Source organism: Primulina tabacum, chromosome 12 (assembly GCF_025594145.1).
Source record: "Primulina tabacum isolate GXHZ01 chromosome 12, ASM2559414v2, whole genome shotgun sequence".
In the NCBI taxonomy this organism is placed as follows: domain Eukaryota; kingdom Viridiplantae; phylum Streptophyta; class Magnoliopsida; order Lamiales; family Gesneriaceae; genus Primulina; species Primulina tabacum.
In genome coordinates this window covers 35334623-35352502 of record NC_134561.1, presented here as the reverse complement: position 1 = coordinate 35352502, position 17880 = coordinate 35334623, and the positions used below count along the sequence as shown (strand labels likewise).

General features: G+C 41.9%; 1 protein-coding gene across 2 annotated transcripts; it reads right to left on the bottom strand.

The window, feature by feature from the left end:
• Nucleotides 1-568: 568 nt before the first annotated feature.
• Nucleotides 569-17425, bottom strand: LOC142520681 (delta-1-pyrroline-5-carboxylate dehydrogenase 12A1, mitochondrial-like). Of its 2 annotated transcripts, none has more exons than XM_075623770.1 (16): nt 17217-17425; nt 10008-10087; nt 9663-9766; nt 9523-9590; nt 4321-4378; nt 4104-4217; nt 3657-3740; nt 3346-3450; nt 3116-3229; nt 2422-2553; nt 2212-2301; nt 1983-2072; nt 1687-1896; nt 1447-1557; nt 953-1032; nt 569-865 (listed from the first exon to the last, which is right to left on the bottom strand). In XM_075623770.1, exons 1-16 carry the CDS (start codon nt 17303-17305, stop codon nt 727-729), a joined length of 1668 nt encoding a protein of 555 aa, XP_075479885.1. In that variant the 5' UTR covers nt 17306-17425; the 3' UTR covers nt 569-726. The 2 variants fall into 2 exon arrangements, with proteins under 2 accessions (XP_075479885.1, XP_075479886.1); XM_075623771.1 differs by lacking the exon at nt 17217-17425 and adding an exon at nt 17043-17067.
• Between the last annotated feature and the right edge of the window lie 455 nt (nt 17426-17880).

Here is a 17880-nt window from a genome sequence, read left to right as displayed (position 1 = left end):
AATATCTAATAATTAAAATTATGCAGAAAACATATCGATTTCTTTTTAAAAAAGACAAAAACTTGTGTGAGACAATCTCACGAATCGTATTTTATGAGAGATCTCTTATTTGGATCATCCATGAAAAATATTACTGTCACGAATCTTTATCTGTGAGACGGATCAATCCCATCGATATTCACAATAAAAAGTAATATTTTTAGCATAAAAAGTAATATTTTTTCATAGATAACACAAATAAGATATCTGTCTCACAAAATACGACCTGTGAGACCGTCTCACACAAGTTTTTGTTTACTTTTTATGCTAAAAACATTACTTTTTATTGTGAATATTGGTAAGATTGACCCATCTCACAGATAAAGATAAAGATTTGTGAGACTGTCTCACAAGAGACATACTCTTTAAAAAATAAACTAATATAGCTTAGATTTTAAAAATAACATGTTATACGTTTAGGTGCACTTATAGCTTCAATATAGTTAAAATTTATAATTTTAAATGAATTTTTTTTAGGATTTAACAGTTCATGAAATTATTTTTAAAAATAAATAATCAAATCATAATATATTCATTAAAGTTTGTGTTTAATTTCTCGAAACTTCAAATTTTGTGCACATGTTCTGTCCTACTAATTCTGCATCAGTGACAAGTAAACTAGAACATACACAATCCCAAAAAAAATTCACCTAAAAACATAGAAATTCAAATCTACTCCATCTTCCTTCAAGTTGCCTTTGGAGTTTCCCATTTTTCTGGCAAAGGGCCGAAGTCGTATATGACTTCCCGGTGGCACGACCAAACGAGCTTTATAGCTTCTGGAGTCCCTATCCCCGCACCCCTAGGATCACCGGCCGGACCAAACCTGCAAAATATCCTCGTTTATATGATCCCCAAGAGTGAAAACATGAGTTGACACAACTGAAAATTTCGCACTCGGTTTTTTACTAACCAGTGATTTTGAGGAGCCCCGGTTGTTCTTGCCCTCAAACCAGCATAAGTAGTTCCATTAACCGAATGACCTATGACTTCCTGTACAGTTACAAGTCAAATATACTTGATATTGCATGTGATTCAGAGGTTAAGTTATCAGGCTGAATATGCTGGGTTGACAGTTGGATTATGATAACAATGAGAACAATGGATGAAAAGTGGGTGTGACAGCGTCGAACGAGAAGGATTTGAATACGTAAATCGTTTAATCATAGTTCATCATCAACCATCAGAGATAACTGTACATAGGGACAGACCCAAGAGAACTTTGCAGTTCTAGGAACCGCTCTCCTTTTACAGGATCAACTCTAGTAGCACAAAAAGTTGAAACCATACTAGTTTGGCAATAAGGTTTGATAAACTAGTCCAAAAATTATATCAAAACAAAAACAAATTTTCTAAAGAAAAATATAAATTGTCATCAGAAGTCAGAACCCAAGGGCTTGGCCTTACTTGTAAGAACAGAGGATCATTTGAAACTACCGCAGCTGTTAAATGCGCGTGCATTCTTTCAAGAATGTCCAATACCAGAGGAAGTTGGTCTTGTTTGTATTCCGTGAGAATCTACAAAATAACAATGCATCAACAAGATTTGTTGGCCAACTCGTGAGACATTATCTTGGCGGAATTTCCGCATGATAAAACTAAAGTAAAAATGCTCAAGAGTTTGGATGCAACACTGTAAATGCTTACCTGGAACGGACCAAATATTTCTTTTGTTACCAACTCATAATTGTCATCCTTCAATATTTCTGTGAGCGGAATAAATACGGCGGTGGGTTTGATGGCACCATATACTGCTGGAATAGAATGGTTTTGTAAAGCTTCACCACCAAATAAAAGCTTCGATCCCTTTATCTTAAGCAATTTGTTTGTATGATCGAGCATTGCTTCTGTTGTGAACTGAGACGAAAAAGAAGATACCGTGTTGTCTTATGCAAAGTTTTTGAACTCAATAAGAAACAAAAAGGAAAAACATAGAAACTTACAGTAAGGACAGGACCAATTGTTAAATCTTCGAGTTTCCTTCTAGCGGCAAGATTAGTCAATTTATCAACAAGTGTACTTTTAGACCAGTTCTGCATGATTCAACAAAGAAGTAGATCCAATTTAATTAAGGCATCGAGTTCAACAAAATAAAATATTAGATAACAAGAGAAGCATTAAATTATCTAATCATCGATAAGAAGCGAAAAACATCAAATTGATTGAGGTTACCTCATGCATGAACAACATGGACTGTGCAGAGCATTTTTGACCGCTACAGGCATATGCATCTTGATCACAAACCCACGCAACATAATCTTCCTGTGGATAAAAGAGATCCAACACATATAAAATGTAAAAACAAAAATCTTAAAATTGGTTGCTCTGTGAAGAAACATGTGTAACTTTTTCAAAAGAAAAAAGAAGGTAAAAGTCATGAACCTCCTGAACATCAGGGCCAAGAACCTTCCAGTCGAAGCCAGCATCTTCCAACCTGATACGACCCTTGAGGTCAATAGCCAATTTCTCGGCCACTCTTGAACTGCCGGTAAAGAGAGTCATCCGTGGCTTCGCCTGATGATATATTATGCAATTAGTGCTTTAGTTGGGAGAAAAAAAGGGAATGTATGTCATCGGAAATGTAAGGCTAAAATGAACACCTAAGATTTCAAATTATGGCATGTAAATATCATTTACAATTCGTGGTGATAAGCACAATCTGGACATTTCAATTTTTTCTATTGTATTTTGATTTGTGAAATATTTATATTCCAGACTGTTGATTTTTTTCCCCTTGATTCGGTTGATTTTAGTTCAGAGAAGAGAGAGTTGAATAGCACATATTTTATGGCTCATGCAAATTATGTTCTAATTATTTTAAAAATGATACATGAAGGCACAATTTAGCATGACAGGAGAAGATTGTACATCCTTGATTCATCATCGTTTAGCTCGAGTTTTACAATTATAGAAGTATTTTAAAATAATTATATAATCCATAGCTTTCAATTTATTATCATCATGTCATAAATCATTTATCATCTCATCCGACAAGCCAAGCAATGTCAAACAGTTAGGTGCTCAGATAAAAATGTAAATATTGAACCACACTCATTTGGCCATATGATGAGCTAACCTGCATGAGAAGTTTGTTCATTGTATTCCCATCAGAATTTATAAAATCAACATCCTCCATAGGCAATCCACAATCATGGAGTAGTCGAATCATTTGTTCCATAACTATGCAGACCTTTGAGATAAGTATATAAAAAATAATACCATATACAGCAGAACAAGTATCCATCATCAAATAGAAAATAAGAATACCAAATATGTTAAAATTCGTAAAAGCAGAATCAGGCTTACCTTGCTATCGACTTTAAGCAGAGGCTTGTTCCCCATGTAAAGTGCACCCATCAGCTGAAGCATAGGAATTTCTAAAGGAAAATTGAAGGGAGTAATAATTGCAACCTGATGCATAAGAACTTTCAAACTGATCACTTATCAAGAAATGGGCTTCCAGAAAAATAGAAAGTGAGCTGATCCTTTGAAGGTCTACGAAAACTCGATTCTAAGAGTGCCGCATGTTTTTTTATTTGATTAGTACACACTGTGTGCAGAAGTTTTCTCATCCGTTCAGTTGAATCTCCAGAATATTTCCATGAAAACTGACTTACAGGACCATAAGGCCACCGAAAACCATGGCTGTGCTGACCAAGATGATTTCCAGGTACTGAAAATGATCTAGCTAGGAAACGAACCTGCAAGATGAATCGAACACAAGGTTACTTACATGTTTTAGTAAGAATTATCTTAGTGCTGATTTATAATTTTCACTACAAATAATTCTTAAGCTTCTCCAATCTAAAATACTCCTTTTCAATCTCAAAGTATTAATGAATTCAGAAAATCTAGAAAGCAAAAGAAAAAAAAGTCATAAAATGCCACTGGGAATCTGAATCAAAGTAAATTAGATAAAAACATTCATACAATGATCAATTAAATGCTTCACAACATCTACACGAACAATCAAAAGTAAATAAGTAAAACTAAATTAAACAGCAGTGGTCGTACGTTTTCCTCAAGATTAAATTACACCATAAAGTTATAATGTACCATATTACCTGATCACCACAGAAATTTTCGAAAAACTTCTGAGTGACTACAACTTCACCAAGGGCTTGCTGGTAACTTTTTGGAGCCACTCTTTGTATCAACTTAGCAAAGAAGTCCGAAACCTAGGAACAAAACAAGACTAACGATCTAGTAAAGGTAAAATCTCAAAAGTTTAACCTATAATTGGGAACAACACATGATTTTTCTTAGATATAAGTAGTTTACCTCTGGAAGAGAGAGCTTGTTGGCTGCTTTTGCTGTTACTTCTCCAAGCATGAGATACCTGGGGCGTCGGGAAATTGGAATTATTTCAATTGAAATCAAATATAAATATAGCACTTTATAACATCCTACAAGATCATGCCACTGTGGGAAATCAGATAATAGAGAAAAAGAATTTTTTGTATGTCTTCTCTTTGAATTGATATAATACACGGTATTATATAGGAGATTACAAGGAGAAAAATAAGGAAACTAACTCAATCCTAAATCTGGAAACTACCTAACTAATTCCCTCAATCTCAGGGATTACAAATTAATTCTCCCAACCTATTTACAGAGCTATTTACAGCTCAGCGACACCTCGACACTCCCCCCCAAGCTGAGGAATAGATGTCTTCCATTCCCAGCTTGGATACAAGATCATGGAAACTCGAACTGTTCAGCCCCTTTGTTAGAACATCGGCTAATTGTCTCTCTGATGGAACATAGGACATACACACTAACCCTTCCACCAGTTTTTCTTTGATGAAATGTCTATCAATTTCAATATGCTTTGTCCTATCATGTTGTATGGGATTATGAGCCATATTAATAGCGGACTTGTTGTCACAGTAGAGCTTCATAGGACCCTCCCATTGGACTCTCAAATCATCCAAAATGATTCTCAGCCAAAGTAATTCGCATAATCCTTGAGCAATAGCCCTGAATTCTGATTCCGCAGATGACCTTGCCACTACATTCTGCTTCTTGCTCCTCCATGTCACTAGGTTACCTCCAAGAAAAGTACAATATCCTGTAGTTGATCTTCTATCCACTAGGGAGCCAGCATAGTCAGCGTCGGTGTAGGCTTCCAGAGTAAGAGTGCCATTCCTTTTGAACAAGATTCCTTTCCCCGGATTGCCTTTCAAGTAATGCAGTACCCTGTAAGCAGCCTGAAGATGAGGTTCTCTTGGATCATGCATGAATTGACTGATCATACTTACAACATATGTTATGTCTGGTCGAGTGTGAGTAAGGTATATGAGTCTGCCAACCAACCTTTGGTACATTCTTTTATCCACAGCTGGTTCTTCTTTAGCTTCTCCCAACTTATAGTTTGGATCTATTGGAGTAGAGATCGGTTTACACCCAGTCTTCCCTGTTTCTGCCAATAAATCAATTACGTACTTTTGCTGGGATATGTAGATTCCCTGTGTTGAATGTGCCACCTCAATACCGAGGAAGTACTTCAATTTCCCCAGCTCCTTTGTTTCAAATTCTTTTACTAGTCTTAGCTTCAATTCATGCTTCTCTTTCTCATCATTTCCAGTCACGATGATGTCGTCCACATAGACTAAAAGAGCAGTCACTCCCCCTCCAGCCGAATGCTTAATGAATAAGGTGTGGTCACCTTGGCTTTGTTTATAGCCAGATTCCTTCATGACTTTTGCAAATCTGCCAAACCATGCTCTAGGAGATTGTTTTAACCCATAAAGGGCCTTTTTCAGCTTGCACACATTGTTACCTGTGTCCCCTTCAAATCCCGGTGGGATGTTCATGTAGATTTCCTCATTTAGGTCACCATGGAGGAATGCATTCTTAACATCATATTGTAGCAGTTGCCAATTGAAGTGAGCAGCCAATGCTAACAGGATTCTCACAGTGTTCATTTTTGCAACTGGAGCAAAGGTTTCCTGATAATCCACCCCATAAGTCTGAGTGTACCCTTTGGCTACTAACCTTGCTTTATATCTTTCAAGGGATCCATCAGCCTTGTACTTCAATGTAAAAATCCACTTGCAATCAACAATGTTTTTTCCCTTCGGTTTATCAACGATCTCCCATGTTTTATTCTTTTCTAATGCACTCATTTCCTCTCTCATAGCATCCCTTCATTCCCTTTTTGACAATGCCTCAGCCATATTGTTAGGGATGGCAATGGTGTTCAAACTCACAATGAATCCTTTTTGGGTTGGTGATAGGCGCTTGAGAGAGACATAGTGAGATAGTGGATAGAGTGGATGTTTAGTACATTCTCTGGTTCCTTTTCTAACAGCAATGGGAAGATCCAGAACGGTTGTTGAATTAGTGGTTTGTTCAACAGGTTGTGTGTGTAAAGGTGGATCTGATCTTACCGTAATTTCATTTCCAGAATTTGGATTGGATTCTTGGACTTGTGTCAGTTCAGGAACGGTCTTTCTCCTTGAATACACCTGAGGAAATCTTAGGAAATTGTGAGTAGGAGATGATACGGGTTCAGTGACAGGATCGGGTGACTCAGATGTGACTGGTTCAGAGGACTCGGGTTCAACAACACGGGTTGGCACATACGGAAGGTCAAGGGTTTTAAGTGGTTCAAAGGACTCACAAGTACTATCTTCCATCATTGAAATCTCCTCCTGAAGAGAGGACTTGGAAAAAAAAGGTTTATTTTCTGTGAAAGTGACATCTGCAGAGATGTAAAATTTTCTGTTAGAGGGGTCGTAACACTTGTATCCCTTTTGAGTGGATGAGTAACCGAGGAAAACACATTTGATGGCTCTGGGGTCTAGTTTCCCTCTATGTTGTTTGTGGACATGAACAAATGCAGTACACCCAAATACCCTAGGTGTGATGCCATTTGAGGTTCTGAAGTGAGGGTAGAAGCTATTAAGGACCTCTATGGGGCTTTTGTTTTCTAACACGCGGGAGGGAAGTCTATTTATCATATATGTGGCAGTAAGAACGGCTTCTCCCCAATAGGACTTAGAAACATTCCCTTGAAACAGTAAGGCTCGGGTGCTGTTGAGTAAATGGCCATTCTTTCTTTCAGCTACCCCATTTTGTTGGGGTGTGTCCACACATGATGAATCATGGATTATTCCCTGAGATTGGAAGTAAGGGGATATAATCTGATTGAAGTAGTCTCTAGCATTGTCTGTCCTAAAGCTTTTTATTTTGCCCCCAAATTGATTTTGAACCATTGAATGGAAATTAGGTATAACAGTGCTAACATCAGATTTTTGTTTAAGAAGAAAGAGCCATGTAACTCGGGTGCAATCATCAATTAAGGACACAAACCACCGAGCCCCGGAAACATTAGGTATAGTTGAAGGACCCCATATGTCACTATGAATCAAATGAAAAGGATGAGAACTTCTTTTATTGCTAATAGGAAAAGATACACGGGTATGTTTTGCCAATTCACAAATGTCACACTGAAACTTCGAAATATCTAATCCTTGGAATAAATGAGGATACATTATATTTAGGACCCTAAAAGAGGGATGACCAAGACGTAGGTGGTATAGCCAAATGACATCTTTGTTTGAGGAACTAAGGAAAGATGAAGACAAGTTGCTCCTGAGTTTCTGGGATGGCTCAAGGTGGTAAAGACCGTTCCTTTCCTTAGCAAGTCCAATCCTCCTCCCCGAGTCCTGGTCCTGAAAAACACAATAAGAAGAGCAAAAAACAGCATAGCATTTGAGATCATGAGTCAACTTTTGAATAGACACAAGGCTCGTTGACAGTTTGGGTACATGGAGGACGTTTTTAAGGATAAGGCTAGGTGTGATATGTATATCACCAATCCCTGCAACAGTAGCTAAAGAGCCATTGGCCACAACAATTTTTCTATTACTTGGACATGGGGTACAGGGAATGGAAGATTTGTGATGTGGGGGTCATATGGTCTGTAGCACCGGAGTCTATGATCCAAGAGTTGGGATAGAATTTGTCTAAGACATTCATGCAAACAGGTTTACCTGAAAGAGCCATTGAACATGCTCCAGAAGGCTTCTCAAGAGATCCCATTAAGCTTCTCAGCTTCTCAATTTCTTCGCTGCTGAACCCCCCTATTGCTGAATTTTCCTCAATATTGGGCTGCTCTGCCATATGTGCCTGAGGCCTTTGTTGCCCCCCACGGTTGCCCCATTCTCGGCTCGGAGGTTTACCATTCAGCCTCCAACACGTCTCCCTTGTATGCCTCGGTTTCTTGCAAAAAAGTACACCAAAGATTGTCTTTGTTCCCTTGGTGTTATCTCTACCCGAGTGTTTAGGCAGATCATTCTTCGACTGCTCCTGATTTGTTTTCGCTGCCAAGGCTGACCCATCCATAGTATGAGGTTCTAGCATGACACTCCTCCGACTTTCTTCTGCTCGGATTAATGAGATTGTCTCTTCTAGAGACGGTGTATCCTCCTTGCCGAGGATTTGGATTCTAACTTGATCAAATTCAGAATTCAGTCCTGCCAAAAAATCATAAATCCTATCCTTCACAATGAATTTCTTCAATGTGGCCGCATCATCAGGGCATTTCATCTCAATTACCCGATAGTGATCCAATTCCTGCCAAAGATTTTGCAACAGGGTTGCATACTCTATGACAGATTTGTCTCCCTGCTTGGTGGCGGAGGTTTTTTCCTTAATTTCATACACCAGGGCAGCATCGCGGGCCTTCGAGTATGTGCGGTTGATATAGTCCCAAATTTCCTTTGCGGTATTCAAGAACATGCAAGTGTCACTGATCGTTGGCTCCATGGAATCCCATAGCCAGGACATAATCATGGAATCCTCCTCATCCCATGCGGCAAAGGTTGGATCCCTTTCTTCTGGTCCGGTTCCAAGTAGGTGATTAAGCCTCCCTTTGCCCTTTAGGTATGTGCGGACAATTTGGGACCATTTGATATATTTCTTCCCATTGAATCTGTTGGATGCCCGAATATTCTGCAACTCTCCAATTTTCTGAACAGAATTGGATTCTTCGGACATAGACATGGTGAAGAAGAGATTCACAGCAATGAAGGCTGGAACACGTAGAAATGGAAGCCCAGAAAAAAACTGGAATATGAAAAGGAAACACACAGCAATGAAGGCTGCTTGAAGAATACGAAACCCCAGAAAAATTCCTAGGGCTCTGATACCATATGGGAAATCAGATAATAGAGAAAAAGAATTTTTTGTATGTCTTCTCTTTGAATTGATATAATACACGGTATTATATAGGAGATTACAAGGAGAAAAATAAGGAAACTAACTCAATCCTAAATCTGGAAACTACCTAACTAATTCCCTCAATCTCAGGGATTACAAATTAATTCTCCCAACCTATTTACAGAGCTATTTACAGCTCAGCGACACCTCGACAGCCACTAAACAAGAGAGGCAGTAGTCTAGAAGTTCAAGCAATTTTGATTAAGACAAATGAAGAAAAAAAAGTACAGAAGAGAGGAAATCATCTTACGCAACCTTTCTGGTGCTTTAAAAGGATTGTGTAAACCATGCTTGGGGCACCAGGACAAGCTCTCCACAAAAGGCTGCATAAATTCTGATGCGTTAAAACAAGAAAAAGGCATGCAATGACATTTGGCACCAAGGGGACTACTTACAAGTATGCCCTTTTCATCTACTTCGGCAACTTTAATAAAAGATTCGCCGTTCAACGGATCCACAATAGTTTTCCAATTAGAAGTTCTAGTCCAACTCCCCTGCGCTAAAAATCCAAGAAACCAGTACGGTCATGTTGTTTTGTAATTGACAGCAAGCTGGAATTTACTTGGTTCATTTATCGAGAACAATACCTACTTTAATCAAATAATGGTTGAAAATGCAATTCACTAAAGGATGATATAAATGCATGTAATTGCTTTTTGGTACACAAATTTGTTTGTGTCATCAAAAGAAATTCACACTCACAACTAAATGAGCCCTGCTTTGGAACTCGTATTACATACCCAAATTCATCACTTCTGCAGGCCGAGCACCTGATATCTCCTCAACCTTCACAGTGGCAAAACTTAAAGTATGAACGAATCTGCATTGTACATAAGATAGCATGAAGTTTCTTACAAACAAAACTTAAAGTATGAACGAATCTGCATTGTACATAAAATAGCATGAAGCTTCTTCACAAACAAAGAATTTAACCAGACAAAAACTTACAGAGTTAAAAATAAAGTATATTGGGTATGTATGATTTAAAATAATCAAAGAACCTGTTACAGGTTATACAAAATCACAATAACTCATACAAACACGAAGATTAGTTCAACACGACCAAGAAACTTAGCGTAACCACGTAAATCAGCATTGCCCTCCGTACATTTCCATACTTCACCATCCCACATCATCTATTGATTCAATCCTCTTTTTCTATTTTATTGCCATCCAACAAAAGAATAATTGTCGCTACCACACAACAAAAGCATTTGCTAGTGCCACCAGAATACTTCAAAATTCCGTGGGTGCCTTCGTTTAACTTTAAGCTGATAAAGCCGAAGTTGGAAAAATAATAGCAAACGAATATTGTCGAAACTTACCAAGTATCAACTTAACAAAGGATCAATACTGATACCCTTGTAAGGACCCGGGTCATCGATGACCCGGGATATTAAATGGATTCCCAAATCAGGGTCAAACTGCTGGATGGATTCTTCTGAAGCCGGGCAGGCGCAAGCTTGGGCTCTACTCCCCGGGCAATCAAACGCCCGGGTTCTCGTTCAAACTCCCGGGAACTTTCTACCCGGGCCACCTCGATATGAGCACCGCACTCGAGTATACTAGCAGAATAGGATGTGGGCGACTGTCTCATCTCTGACATCGATCCAAGTGGTTGACGGAATCAGACAGAAAGGATGTGACTAATATATGGTTTGACATGACAGAATATAGGGTGTGCTCAGCCGTCCTACTAACACTAGTAGGTAGCACGGAGAACGAGGTCATCATTACTTCTCATACTATAAATACCAGGTTCTCTCTTTACATTAAGATATTCATGAATTCATTCATTCACACCAATATCACAACCATCACTTGGTTACATTGGTTCTTGGCTTGAATCATTCACTGACTTAAGCATCGGAGTGGCCACGCCGGACACCCCTCCGGCGCCCATTCACGAGTTCCTTCCATTGTGTGCAGGTCACGATCGAAGTCATCTACTTTGCTCATTCTCCTAAACAACACTATAAATTATTGATTTGATCCGGTGGAGCGTCCGACCCAGCTCACCCATTTCACCCGGATCGCATCATTGGCGCCGTCTGTGGGAAATTGAGCTCAAGACGTAGATATGGTTTCCATTCAAAAATAAGCCCAACTTTGCTTAGCAAATATACAAGTCCGACTAGCTCGACACTCAGATCTTATATGTGGATTTCATATGGGCTCAAAGCTCAGCAGCTATCCCGGATTGGCATGAAGAGCATTTACTATGCACTCAGTAGCATACAGCTAGATTAGTCACCTAATTTAGCTCAACCAGAGAAGTTTCACTCTACCGGAAATGAATTCGGATTCAATATTTCCAGGTTAGTGATTTGATTTTTAATAAAACTAAAACAGCAGGTAAAACAAAATCTCTTAAGCCCGGGAGGTACGAGGCCCCGGCACATTATCTCAAGTCCGGGTGGTATGAGGCCCCGGCACAGTCCGGGAGATACGAGGCTCCGGCACATTATCTTAAGCCCGGGAGACATGAGGTCCCGGTTATTATCTAAAGTCCAGGGCTCCGTACCCTGGCTCGGGGCTCCGTACCTCGACCATTCATGAAGGCCGGGGCTCCGCACCTTGGTTATCTCATAAGCCCAGGGCACTACACCCTGGCTCGGGGCTCCGCACCTCGACCACTCCCAAGTCCCGGGACATGCTCCCCAGGCCCAAGGCTCCGCACCTTGGTTATTCATAAGCCCAGGGCACTACACCCTGGCTCGGGGCTCCGCACCTCGACCACTCCCAAGTCCCGGGACATGCTCCCCGGCCCAAGGCTCCGCACCTTGGTTATTCATAAGCCCAGGGCATACACCCTGGCTCGGGGCTCCGCACCTCGACCACTCCCAAGTCCGGGACATGCTCCCCGGCCCAAGGCTCCGCACCTTGGTTATTCATAAGCCCAGGGCACTACACCCTGGCTCGGGGCTCCGCACCTCGACCACTCCCAAGTCCCGGGACATGCTCCCCGGCCCAAGGCTCCGCACCTTGGTTATTCATAAGCCCAGGGCACTACACCCTGGCTCGGGGCTCCGCACCTCGACCACTCCCAAGTCCCGGGACATGCTCCCCGGCCCAAGGCTCCGCACCTTGGTTATTCATAAGCCCAGGGCACTACACCCTGGCTCGGGGCTCCGCACCTCGACCACTCTCAAGTCCCGGGACATGCTCCCCGGCCCAAGGCTCCGCACCTTGGTTATTCATAAGCCCAGGGCACTACACCCTGGCTCGGGGCTCCGCACCTCGACCACTCCCAAGTCCCGGGACATGCTCCCCGGCCCAAGGCTCCGCACCTTGGTTATTCATAAGCCCAGGGCAGTACACCCTGGCTCGGGGCTCCGCACCTCGACCACTCCCAAGTCCCGGGACATGCTCCCCGGCCCAAGGCTCCGCACCTTGGTTATTCATAAGCCCAGGGCACTACACCCTGGCTCGGGTCTCCGCACCTCGACCAATCTAAAACCCGAGATTTGCTTTCTTGCCCGATTTTCCTATTTTGGTTATATGCATTAATATCCGGGTTTAAGTTTGCTTACATCTGGGTCACTTACTGATTATGAGGCATTTTATTCATTATAAGGATCAAGATCACGAGTACTCATTTGAAGATTATCGGTTAAATCACAACACTTAGAAAATTTCCTAATTATTTTGTACACAAGAAATTATATTACTCGGGTCTATGAAGATTTATCAGGATATGACTGCAAAAATGATAAAGGGAAAATGAAGATTTCATTAAAAAAAAAAAGAGAAGGCCCGAAGGCCGAGGAATTACAAGTAAGAGCAGGAAAAAGCAGAGAAACGCAAGTACAAATCCTATTCTATGTCCGGGTACGCGGACCCTGGCTGATCTTCTTCGTCCTCGGAGTCTTCTTTCTCCTCCTCCCCGGCCTTTGGAAGTGATGCAATGGCTAGCCTAAAGTCCGGGAAGTTAGACTTATCCTTAGGCAAGAGCCCGGCCTCTTCAAATTGTTTGCGACATTTGTTGAAACCAGTCTTGAAAAGAGGATAAGCCCGATCCTCAACTGCTGCCTTGAATTCTGGGGAGGTGAGGAAGGAGGTCTGAAGTTGCTCCCTCTTTCGCTCAGCCTCAGCCAGAGCCTCCTCCACGGCATCCGCCCGGGACGTTTGCTCAGTCATACCCTCGGCCAGGGATTTATTCTTGCCTTCAAGAAACGAGACGTGTTCTTGAAGGGATTTCTCCCGGACAAGACTTTCTTGTAAATCATCCCGGGCTACATCCAGGGAGGCGTGAAGGGCAGTCTTTTCTTCTTCATGGAGCCCTTTCAGCCGGGCAATCTCTCCCTGGAGGCGATCGTGGATCTCTCTGGAAGCCCGGACTTGGGGAGCCTGCCGAGTAGCTATGGCAGCTACCTCCTCGAAGGCTGATATCAGCATTTGCATGCCCTGTTTTGTAAGAAAGAGGTTAGAAACAAACAGGAAAAAGAAGAGGAAAGAAGGGTAAGGAAACTTACTGATAGAAGCCTGTTTGAGCCCTCGAGGAACCGAGGACCCGGGGTGGAGCTCTTCAGAAAAGCCTCCTCGGCAGGGATCAACATCTGCCTAACAAGGTTCACCCCGAGTGCCGAAGCCCCTGCTAGTGAAGATGCTGGCCCGGGTAGGCTGCTCGGATAGGGAGGGCTCTTGGAGTGGCTCCCGAGGGGCCTGTTGGAGGGGAGGGGTGTTGGATTGGCTTGCCCAGGGAGGAACCTTGGTCTCCTGCCTGATCATCTTCAACCAGAATCAACTCTGAGCTTGTGATCGCCTTTCGTTTCCTCTGCCGAAGGGGGATATGATCTTCTTCATCCTCCGGGGAGCAAGGCACCTCCCGTTCTGGCTCAGTATTTGCCCGGGCTAATTCCTTCTCCCGGGCCGCCGCCTCCTCTTGTGCTTGTTTCCTCTTTTCAGCAGCAGCCTTCCGTGCTGCCAGTTTCTTCTCCTTGGCTAGCTGCTCAGCCTCCCACTTTTTTGCGAAATCTTCTTGCATCTTGTCTGCATTTATGAAAAACAAAGGGTATCACCTAAGAAACATAAATAAAGAATAGGAAAGACAAGACAAGGAAAAGAGAGTTACCGGGCTGAGAGCCCGAGCCAGCCGCCTCATCAATCGCCCGATCTATGGGGTCTTCAGCCCGGGCACTCAACCCATAGGCAACCAGATTCTCCTGGGAAATAAGGATAGAGGAGGAGTATCTTTTGCCCTCTACCAAGTCTTGGCTTCGGGTATAAAAATCCTCAAATTTGTAGGCCCGGGGAAGGGTGGGTTGTTGAGGAAGGGAAGTAAGAAACTCTGTTAAACAGGAGAGAGGACCCGGGAGTCGAATATAAAAGAATCTTCCTTTCCACCCCTTCTGGGAAGAAGGGATGTCATCAAGAAACCGGGCATTTAGCCGGGCAGTGAGGGAGAAGGCATTATCTCCCAATCTACAAACGAAAAAATAGTGGAGGATAAGGGGAGTGATAAGGAAGATTATTCATTTTGAAAAGAATATAGGCCGAGGCCATAATGCGGAAGGAATTCGGATGGAATTGGTTAATGGGCACGCCAAAGAATTCAGCAACCTCGGTATAAAACGGAGGGAGGGGAAAACAAAGACCACTTCTGACTTGGTCCCGAAAGAAAGTGGTGTACCCGGGAGGAGGGTTATTGGCTCTATCGGAAGGACCGGGAATCAGAATGGAAAAAGCAGAAGGGATAGATCCCAGAACCCGGAGCTCCTCGTCCGCCCCTGAGCGCAAAGTGCTGCTCATTGAGGAGAACCAAGGAACTCCCGGGGCCTCAATAGAAGGATGGTCAGAAGCACGGGCTTTGCCCTTACCCTTGTCCTTCTTCAGGACCCGTGAAGTGCCCGAGGAAGAAGGTTTAGTTTGTTGGGCTGCAGGCTTTTTAGAAGTTTGAACAAAACGGTGGCGAGGAGGAGAAGGGGGGGAATCGGAGCGCATCGCGGTGGACTCATACCCAGATGAGCCTCGCGCATTGGCTCCTGAGGTGGAAGAAGTAGAATTAGACATGGATTAGAGAAAAGTAACTTACGAGTTTTTGAAGGGACTAGTTGCAGTGGTACCAGGTCGCCGGAGAAAGGAGGAGTTTACACGCCGGAAAGCTGAGAGGAAAATTTGCAAGAGCTTCGCCGCAAATTTGAATTTGAAATTAATTTTTGAAAATGAGGAGGGCCAATATATATGGGCAAGGGGAGATCTCTGTCGCTAATCTAGATACACGTGGACGATCAAGATGTCCCTCGTAAATTGTACCGGGCATATGAAAGGACGTGCACGAATGTCAATATGTCAGACTTATCGGATCCTCGGAATATGAAACAATTTTCGGCGGCATAAATGCTAAAGCATGGGTAATAATGACACTCTTTGGACTACCCGATAATACTAAAGACACCATATATTCAAAGTCCGGGAGATACAAGGCCCTGGCACATTATCTAAGTCCGGGAGATACAAGGCCCCGGCATATTATCTAAGTCCGGGAGACATAAGGCCCCGGCACCATATATTTAAAGCCCGGGATACTGAAGCGCCCGGCGCCTCATCTCATCTCTGGGATATTTGAAGCCCCCGATGCTTTTATAAAACAAAACTGATTATCTCTCTTTGGGAATTCATGCATGACTGATCGGGACAGCGAGTGTGACTCTAGCCCGACTATTTAGGGGATGTGTGATGATACCCTTGTAAGGACCCGGGTCATCGATGACCCGGGATATTAAATGGATTCCCAAATCAGGGTCAAACTGCTGGATGGATTCTTCTGAAGCCGGGCAGGCGCAAGCTTGGGCTCTACTCCCCGGGCAATCAAACGCCCGGGCTCTCGTTCAAACTCCCGGGAACTTTCTACCCGGGCCACCTCGATATGAGCACCGCACTCGAGTATACTAGCAGAATAGGATGTGGGCGACTGTCTCATCTCTGACATCGATCCAAGTGGTTGACGGAATCAGACAGAAAGGATGTGACTAATATATGGTTTGACATGACAGAATATAGGGTGTGCTCAGCCGTCCTACTATAACTAGTAGGTAGCACGGAGAACGAGGTCATCATTACTTCTCATACTATAAATACCAGGTTCTCTCTTTACATTAAGATATTCATGAATTCATTCATTCACACCAATATCACAACCATCACTTGGTTACATTGGTTCTTGGCTTGAATCATTCACTGACTTAAGCATCGGAGTGGCCACGCCGGACACCCCTCTGGCGCCCATTCACGAGTTCCTTCCATTGTGTGCAGGTCACGATCGAAGTCATCTACTTTGCTCATTCTCCTAAACAACACTATAAATTATTTATTTGATCCGGTGGAGCGTCCGACCCAGCTCACCCATTTCACCCGGATCGCATCACAAACAAAGAATTTAACCAGACAAAAACTTACAGAGTTAAAAATAAAGTATATTGGGTATGTATGATTTAAAATAATCAAAGAACCTGTTACAGGTTATACAAAATCACAATAACTCATACAAACACGAAGATTAGTTCAACACGACCAAGAAACTTAGCGTAACCACGTAAATCAGCATTGCCCTCCGTACATTTCCATACTTCACCATCCCACATCATCTATTGATTCAATCCTCTTTTTCTATTTTATTGCCATCCAACAAAAGAATAATTGTCGCTACCACACAACAAAAGCATTTGCCAGTGCCACCAGAATACTTCAAAATTCCGTGGGTGCCTTCGTTTAACTTTAAGCTGATAAAGCCGAAGTTGGAAAAATAATAGCAAACGAATATTGTCGAAACTTACCAAGTATCAACTTAACAAAGGATCAATACATTGCTCTCTCATTCATAACATCTAAACCTGCAATCCCATTTCTTAAAATACAACAAGAACCCATAAAAACTTCATCTTTCCACCAAATTCCACAGACGAAAATCCAAAAAAAAAAAAACTATAAAACACAGTCTCTTGAAGTACCTCGAAGAATTACACGTGCCGAACCAATTCCTGAAAGCATGTTGGGGCGCTTTGCTTTTCAAAATCCTGAAACCCCATGATCCATACATGTTTCCTAATTCGAGTTGAACGGAACAGGAATTTTGGGCACCACACTTTATGATTTAATTTGATTATTTACTACAAAATTGGATTTGGATGAATGTTTTTTTCCTATTCAGCTCTCCCCATAAGTGACAGTTCGTTAGTTTCATTTCCCATCGCCAAATCAGTTATGGGCCTCGTTGGTTTTGGGCCTCGTTGGGAGAGCCCATATATATGAGATTTGAGTTCAAAATTAAATTGGGCCGGATTTTAACCTAACGTGTGAAAGAAGGGTGAATTTAGTAATTTCATATTTTAATTATGGCATACTTGTATTATTATTATTATTATTATTATTATAAGCATAAACCCATTAATTTAATTTTATGTTAAAGTGGCAACAATGTTGTTTTCCAAAAATGTCACGGTTAAATCCTAAAAAAATATTATCTGCTACCAAATAAAAAAATAAAAAAGAACAAATATAGTAAATAAATAAGCCAAATTTATTTAAAAATTAAAACGCAAAATATATTCAAGTAAATTAAATAAAAACAAGTATTTATATATATTCATTTTATACAATTAAATACTGAATTTA